The sequence below is a fragment of the Sphaeroforma arctica genome (genome assembly GCF_001186125.1).
Source record: "Sphaeroforma arctica JP610 unplaced genomic scaffold supercont1.143, whole genome shotgun sequence".
In the NCBI taxonomy this organism is placed as follows: domain Eukaryota; class Ichthyosporea; order Ichthyophonida; genus Sphaeroforma; species Sphaeroforma arctica.
Window position 1 is genome coordinate 91,750 of NW_014040415.1, and position 8,981 is coordinate 100,730.

At 42.8% G+C, this 8,981-nt stretch overlaps 2 protein-coding genes across 2 annotated transcripts; both read left to right on the top strand.

Moving 5' to 3' along the window:
- Window positions 1-3,672: 3,672 nt before the first annotated feature.
- SARC_02991 (hypothetical protein) lies at window positions 3,673-4,146 on the top strand (the record flags this gene model as incomplete). Its single annotated transcript, XM_014303243.1, has 1 exon — window positions 3,673-4,146. One exon carries the CDS (start codon window positions 3,673-3,675, stop codon window positions 4,144-4,146), a length of 474 nt encoding a protein of 157 aa, XP_014158718.1.
- A 44-nt stretch (window positions 4,147-4,190) lies between these two features.
- On the top strand, window positions 4,191-5,188 carry SARC_02992 (hypothetical protein; the record flags this gene model as incomplete). The annotated part of the gene is made up of 3 exons (XM_014303244.1): window positions 4,191-4,387; window positions 4,767-4,833; window positions 4,973-5,188. The coding sequence occupies 3 exons, from the start codon at window positions 4,191-4,193 to the stop codon at window positions 5,186-5,188; spliced, it is 480 nt and encodes a 159-aa protein (XP_014158719.1).
- Between the last annotated feature and the right edge of the window lie 3,793 nt (window positions 5,189-8,981).

Consider the following 8,981-nt stretch of genomic DNA (forward strand, 5'->3'; position numbering starts at 1 on the left):
ATTCGTTGGGTAAGATGGAAGACCTGCATCTTTATCTCTGCCGCAGTGGACTCAGTGATGCCCGACTCTGTGGTCGTTGATCGTTTACAGCGTTTCACCTCCTGCGGGTCCTCTAAGTAACGATCGTGATGAATAGGGAAGTATTTGCAATATGCAAGCGTATCAATCGAAACATTTGCATTCTTCTGGTGATTTTCTGTCATCTCTTCTGGTGAGCGTGGACGACAATGGCGTTGTAGCTTGTCATGAAATAAATTCGCTGCTACTTGGCCTTGATTAAGTTGTTGCCGTGAAGATTTCATCACTCTGCGAAATGCATCAAAGAAACGGTTTGCCGACGACGACATATTCTGGAGAGTGTCTATCGCTAAGTTCATATCCGCTGGTTCCAAGAGATTTCACCACAGTTGTCGAATCCTGAGTACGAATCGGAAATTATTGTGCTCGATTTTGAGCGTGTTTCAACATCCTCTCTCTACGAGTTATGTGACCATTATCGTAAGGTGACACTTGAGGTATCGGTCTCGTGCGGCCTATTTTGCGTTTCACTGGGCTGATTTGCTTCATCCCGTCCACCCCGCTATGAGGTAACTAGCCAGTTGGTGTCGTCCATTCCTGTGCTGGGTGTTGAGGAGCCCATTGCGGTTGCGATGTTGTCGCTACTTGCTGTTCAAGACAATTCAACCCCCGATGCCGTCTGGACCGTGTCATTAGCAGTGGACAAATCAATATTTGTTCGCCATGAAAAATTCACGAAGTTGACGGAGTTGTCCACGAATAAGATGAATGATTTCTGTGGCCTCCTGTACATGCATCAGCGTCCTCAAGTGTCTATCTCGATCAGAAATCCGCTCCGGATGCTGTTTGTGTAGCATCCAGGGGCCAGATTATCAGAAAAGCCAATCCTAAACCCAAAACTCAGGATTGTCAAATACTGAGTTTTGGATCTAGGATCCAATATTTCTGATGATAGAGTGATCAGAAATATAGCGGGATTACCGGTAGATGATACCGGGACTCCCGCGTGCGAGAGAAACACTCAAGTAAATATTGAGTCTAGTGTAGAAAATACTAAACACAAATAAAGACTCAATGCGAGTCCTTCAGCCTAGGACTTTTACCTGGCTGTAGGATTCGCACTTGAGAAGAGGTCTATTGCTCTACATTTTTAACAATATCCTTACCACTGTAAGTCAGGCAACTAAGAGGGAACAAGAATATTATCTCCTCAATAACAAACAAATAAAAAAGTTGTCTTTAAGAAAAACAAGCTTTATTAGAACCTATTTATCATAAGAATAGAACTAATACGTGAGGACCACGTGAAGAATTCCAACAAGTGAAAGAAGAGTTCAATAACCGGGATTGTCAATCAGACTCTGCTGGAAGGAAGGACTTAACACGAGGAAGAAAGACCTAACGCAAGAAGAAGGACTTAAAGACACCTCACGGAAGCATACAGAGACCAACAGATCAGGTATTTACGAGTGAACGTGAACCTGAGGTAAGAATAGGTCTCCCCACGTTAAAAAAAGTGTCACAAGTGAATGATTTATCAATGTTGGGAAACATGATTTTGTAAAACCAGTAAATCCAACATACAGAGTGCACTAAACAAAGAGACACACCCAAGGGACACTAGTGAGAATTGCAATAGGCACAAAGTGTAAAATACATCCAAGTATACGAGAGAACACGTTACATACAACACATTAGCATATACTAGAATAACACAGCAAGTAACAAGAAGGCAATAACAAGCAAGGTGCAGATCTCGTAGCGCAATTTCGCGCAATCACTTACACAAAGCCAATCTAACAACGAACACATAGAAAACAATGGTAGCACAAGCACAACTCATCACCAAATCGCATGTGTAAGAAATCTCGAGAAATCCCCAGTATACGCGAAGGAACAAGAGCACGAAGAGTTCAGCATAGATGATACTATTCCAAAACTAATCTAAACACAAAGCACGACTGGATACTCCACAACGAGCCACGTTAAACTAACAAACCAGAGAATAACAATCACCTGATTTAGGTACAGGAATTGACGAATCACTAGGAATCACATAGGGCGAATCAATAGTTGGGGTATAACCACTACACACATTGAGAGCAATAGTACGCAGTGCAAACAGACACTCAATTACAACCCACGTGCGAGTAAACAAAGGATAAATTAGCAGTGCACGAGCACAATCAAATTCCTTGAGATTTAATGCAATTGACAGGCACATTAGTCAAAGAGACAGGAGTCCACGACAGACTTACCCATAAATATAATCAAGTAAGTACTCACTAAGAACATCAACAGTCTCACTCGTTAAAGACAACAACAGTCTCAAAAATTCATAGAAAGTCAACAGAGTACATGCACATAAAATAAACCCCTCAACTTCAGAGGTGAAATCACCAAGGACAAACATCCTATAACAAGGAAGAAGATCACTCAACTCCAGAGATGAATCAGAACTCAACAATAGGAAGGGACCAAGAGAAGAACATATGTATGTACACGTATACAGTATAGAACAATAAAGACACATCAATAGAATTCAAGTATTTGATGCAACCACATCGAGTAGAAGTTAAGAAGTCTTCTCTAAATTCAGAGAAGCATACATAGTACGCGCATGCAATTCACATGCGCACACATAATAAAACGAATAAAAGCGAGAGAGCACTAAACATCCCTGGGTAAACCAGGCTCTTTAAATCGCATAGATTCTTAAATCGCACCAACAGTCAAATCGCACAAGACATCAAAATAACACAAGCTTAGGTCTCAAATCAGGCAATTGCACACACAAATTTATACCAGAGACAAAGCACACAGAGCACAAAGGTTGCATTACAGTACCTTTCACACTCAGAACCGCCATACACGTGCACATGCATATCCAAAGTAAAATTAACACGCAACAAGGGGGGATTAACATTGAAGATCCGAATCACACAAACCAATAACAGTTACAAACTAAAAGAAATGGTTCATACATAATTTCAGAACAAATATATCACGCACAAGACAAAGGTACAACTGCTTCGACAAAGAGTTGGTGTCCACAAGACATAACCTGGACCGATCACAATTGTTCATCAAAAGAATTGAGGCATAAGACATAGGTTACACCAATACGTCTGTTCATCACACACAGCAGCGGGTATAAGCTGACGTATGCACACCACATACAACACAGACCGCAAGAGATATAATAGTACGTCTGTATAAACGTATACAAGTGGTATTACATATGTACAATGAATACTGGAAAGTTTATATAAACATAGGAGGCAGATAGAATCATATCTCTTTCGCACAAATTCAAAGTCATACAGGACGAGAAGTTCGGAACACCACCGAGACTCAAATAAAAATAAAAATATAACAGAGAATCTTATAAACTCAAATTACAGGTTTACACTTCCAGGAACCAAATAACAAGAGAACCCAGGTTTACGACGGATAAACCATCATAAACCCAAGTTTAATCCCTCAAACCAAAAAATCCTCCAAATAACCCCAGATAAAACGAACACGAACAGTTCAGGCGACTCAAGTACAAGGCCCTACAATCAGTACGGTCACCACATGCCATACGGGGACGCACATACAGGTAATCAAACAGAGTTGATCTAACAACAGTACTAGTGCACAAAGAAAATAATGGTTACTGATGCACAACAAATACACCCTAACCATACCCCACTCGCACCACACGCAGAACAGTCAATGACGTCTGTGCCATACCAACGAACACGCGCAGCACGAAGGAGCCTACGCACACAAGTGAGCTCAAGTCGCACACACACACGGGGGAGCACAAGTCGCACTGTCAGAACACGACCAGTGGAAGCAGACACGATGCCAGTTTCACAGACATCGTCTCGTACTACCACTCCACGCAATGGAAAAAGGGGCATGCACATGGACGATGAGTCCACACCAGCAAGAGCTCCAATGGATCCCGCGACGAGTAAGTACAACATAGTCTTGGATAAGACCATCTATGCAGGCAACTACTGTGTAGTAGATATACTAGTAGACAAGTTGTATGCGCAGACAGCGGACGATCCCATTGACATCAGAGAATTTACAAACTGCGCAAAGCAGTTCATGAACAACAACCCAAGCGAATAGTTTCAGTAATAGATGAGTGGTTAGTAGAGCTATACAAGAAAGCTATGAAGAACTGTGACAAAAGTGATCACGATGAGTGCATTGCGATCAGTGGCTTTATGAGCGAGTTAACTCTAATTAGATCTCACGAGGGGGACAAAGCCTCAGAACCAGAACTGAACAAACTACTGAAGACGAGTGAGTTCCCTAAGTGGCCGGTAGCCAAGTATGTCAGTATGGCTGATTGTCGTGACACAATTGAGTATGTATCTGTAGCCAAAGACTTGTTTGCGAGCACAGACATGCCATTGATACAATACCTCTCACTAGTATAAGAGCTGCTTAGACAGACAGATGCAACCGAAGTATCGCGCAGCTTTGGCAAGACTTCACTGATGTGGAGAACTACAACATATTAATCATCGACAACCTACGTCGCATTCCAGTAGACTATCTACTAGAGAAGTGACTCAACGACTTCTAGGACACTCGTATGGTTGTCGAAGTACGAGCAGCACGGTTGCGTCGCACAATGTTTGAGTTGGAGAAGCGTTATAAGGGCACAGAGAAAGAAGCTATCAATTGGCAACTCCTCAAAGCATCATGTTACCAAGTACTAGTCATGTACGGTTTACAAGCAGAAACAGACAAATTGATCAGACAAAACCGGACGGGAGCAGTGGTCACTTATCTGACATCTCAAAGAAGGTATTTCATGAGCTCACCGAAGACATGATCAGACAGGCAACAATACTACAAGTTAATCACAAACGTGAAAAAAAAAGAGCGAGAAATGCAACTGTTCCTGAACCGCGAGCCACTCGCCCAAGACTGAATATACCTCCAGGGAGTCCACTCAGAGGGGAGGGGAGGGGTCTACCAAGAGGAGGAGGCCCACCAAGAGGTGGAGGTCCACAAGGAGGACAGGGCAGAGGTCGTCCCATGGGACAGGTCACTGAAACACCAGCACCGCGAGGACCACGACCTTGCCCACGCTGTGGTACAATCCCTTAACCACATGCGTTCAGCAAGTGCCCCAACGAAGCGAACAATAGCCGCCTAAAGGCAGAAGCTCGAGAAGCGTAACTGAATCAAACAGTTCATGTTGATCAGTTGACTATTATAAATGGCAATAGGGTGCAAGAGATGAATGAAGATCTATGAAAAGCTGGGTGGTCGGAGGCTAACATGATAAACATGGTAGACATTGTGAATGCACACACTGATGAAGAAACGTTGTTAATAAATGCGAATGATATTGATTACATATCCCTTTCTTTACTTCCAAATCCACGAGACCACAGATTGTACATAGACATACAAATCAAAGGCACCACATACAATGCACTAATAGACTCAGGGGCACAACGCTCTTGTATGGACCGAAGTGTAGTAACTGAACTATACCTATCTGTGAAAGCACAACCTGGATACATACAGCTCGCACAATCAGATGCAAGAGTATAACGCACAGGCTCCACAGAAGTATGTGATATAAACTACGGAGGCAGAGAAACATCAAACTGCTTCGAGGTACTTGACCTTCCAGACAAGAAATCACCAACCCTATTAGGAATGGACATTCTACCATACTTGGGCATATACTTAGCAGAGATAATCAACCCACTAATACCAACAGATGCCAAATGGGAACAACTTTTTACACCACATGAAGAATACCCTGAACATGAACAGGAAGGAGAGAATCACTCTCAGACTTGTTAGAACAAAATGGGCAAATCCCACCAGATGTACACTGCAATCTACCAGGCTCAGTGGTAGAGATACCAAGTCAAGAGGTTAAAGCAACGAACATTCGTCATGTTAAAGTGAACTTTGTTCCACACAAATACATACCACAAACAGATGAAAACTTTCAGAAATGGGTCAAAGATGGACACATATACAAAAGAACAACATCCACACAGGTGAACCTGCCACTACTATCCACAGGAGAATTTGAACAGATGGGTCTATTAAAGAAGGTCCGCACATGTTTGGACTTAAGAGAATTAAACAATCAACATAAACAAGACAAAATCGGTTTACCAAAGATGAAAGAAGTTATCCACAACCTATAAGGTGCGCATTCTTCTCCAAACTGGACTTAACAGGAGGCTTCCACCACTTTAAAGTACATGAAAATGGCCAACACTTCTTCACCATTTCATGGAGAGGGGCACAATACTCATTCAAGTCAGCTCTATTTGGACTGCACTCGCTAACAGCACAATTCCAAAGAGTGATGGCCAACCTCCTCATTGACATTAAAGGGGTACAAGTATATGTAGATGACATAGCCATCGCGAGTATGACAGAAGAAGAACATAGACAAACGGTACGCGAAATCATCAAAAGACTTAATGCTGCCAACTTCAGGCTAAATCACAACAAGTGTGCGTTTGCAGTCAAGGCAGTCAATATATTAGGCGTCAAAGTGACTACTCAAGGGCTCAAAACAGACCTAGAGAAACAGAAACGCATGATTGACTGGCCTTTACCAAGAACCAAACGTGACATACATCGAGCAGTCGGTCTAGCAAATTACATGCGAGACCACATACCTCAGTTGGCACACATAACGAAACACTTCCGCAATCTCATGAAAGGCAAAATGAATCAAAATATAGCCAATCTTTGGACACCAGAGCTCGTTAAGAAATGGGAAGAACTCAATGATGTCATTGTATGCTCGGCAACTTTGGCGTACCCAGTAGATGGAGTACCGTTTCAGATTATGAACGATGCAAGTGACTATGGCGTAGGAGGATGTCTGTTCCAAATCGTAGATGGAGTCTGAAGAGTTATACTCTATTTCTCAAAAGGTCTCAACCCTGCACAACAAAGATATGGGACAAATACTAAAGAGTTGTTAGCACGCGTATACAGTCTGGAACATTTTCAAAATACATCAAAGGCGGCGATATAACATTGTGGACAGATCACAAAGCGTTATGCCAGATGAACAAACAGCAAACGCTGCATCCCATGCTCGCGAAATGGACAGCGAAAACATTTCATCACCACTTCACTATCATACACGTGCCAGGCAAAGAAAATGAAGTTGCTGACAGATTGTCAAGACTACACGAATACACATTCAACATCAAAACATCGAATGTGTTGAAAGTAGCCAATGAGCACATACACAATGGTCAGGAATACACTGACCTAGAAACAAACATGCCCATCTTAGTATCTGCCATAGACTGGAAACTACATCCACGATTCTTTCAAGATGCAGAAGGCCTGTTTGGTAAATCACCATCGATTTATTTGCAGCCGCACACAATGCTCAAACTGCAAAGTTCTACACCAAAGAACAAAACGCGCTTCTACAAAAGTGGGCAGATGAAATAAACGAAAACACAAACAACACGTTCCTAAAGAACGGCACAACAGCCTGTGGCAAAACACCATGGGGGGTCACATTAGTAGCCAAGATAGGCACAAAGTCCCCATACTTTGACCAAAAACTAACGCACCCTGCAGTGAACTTTGTACCCATACACATCGCGGACGAGCCCGCAGAGTTAGACCCAGTCACGTGTGAAGACAGAGCCACACTCATAGCTCAATACCACACAATGGGTCACTACACTGTCGAAGAAACAGTGAACAAGCTCATACTAGATGGCCACACATGGTCTAGAAAAAAGGGAATATTGAGGGCTGTGTACCATGTCTCAAGAACAAATTCTCAGAAAGGGATTCCACCATTTACAATCAATAACCGCCGCATTCCCGGGCGACAGGTGTTAGCGTGCGATGTGGGGGACTAATAGTAAAGTGCTAGTGTATCTAAAGTATGGTGCATTCGAATGAATTTATTTATGATCTCACCCTCAGTTATATACTGACGGTGTTTGCACTAGTGTTCAACCACTTGGGTTGGCCAGGGTAAAAACTCATATGATCAGTATGAGAAACCTTATGCAGAACACTTTAGTACTCGGATATATTTTCGAGAAATAAATATTTCATATTCTCTGTTACTACACTCAGTCTCGGACCTCGGCTCTCCGCTAGCCGGTGGCCCGTATCCTATAAATATAATAATCTGAGACGAAGTCTCAAATTACTCTTCCGTTCTCTCGGGCTGACCCACCTATACTTATATTAATTTGAGAACAAGTCTCAAATTACTCTCGGGCTGACGACGTAAACGTTATTAGCGTATATAGGAATACGTCTACTACTGTAGTCTCTCATAGGATACCATAGCTCCCTTGATAGACTCGAATAGGGGCAACAGGTACGTTCTGGTATGGCTAGATGTATATTCATCATACGCTATACCTAGTCCGATGATGGACAAATCGGCAGCCACTGTTGCACGAACACTAGTTCCAATCATGTGTGAGCATGTATTTCCACAAGTTATACAGACGGACAAGGGCACAGAATATGTGAATGATATACTCTCAAAAATCATTGAGCAGGCACCGTCACAACACTTGGTGCCCAGACCGTATCAACCCAAAGTAATGGGAGCGAATGAGCGCTCGCACAGGGATCTCATCCTTTTACTACGGAAATTTGTTGAACAAAATCCAGGCAACTGGTGCTCACGCCTCCCATTTGTCCAAATGGGCCACAACCTACGTTCCTCACGCAGACACAAACCACCAAGGTTCAATGTGTACTACGGGCGACGACAAAACCAGCTCACCAATTATGACACAACGGTCAGTGCACCAGGTACAACCATAAGAAACACGACTACAGAATCTAGAGGAGTCAATACGACAACAACTAGATGCCAATGTGGCACAATATCAAAAAAGAAAAAAATGCGCGCAGCATTTGATCGCATTTCTACAAGTAATACAGACGGATCAGGGCACAGAATGCGT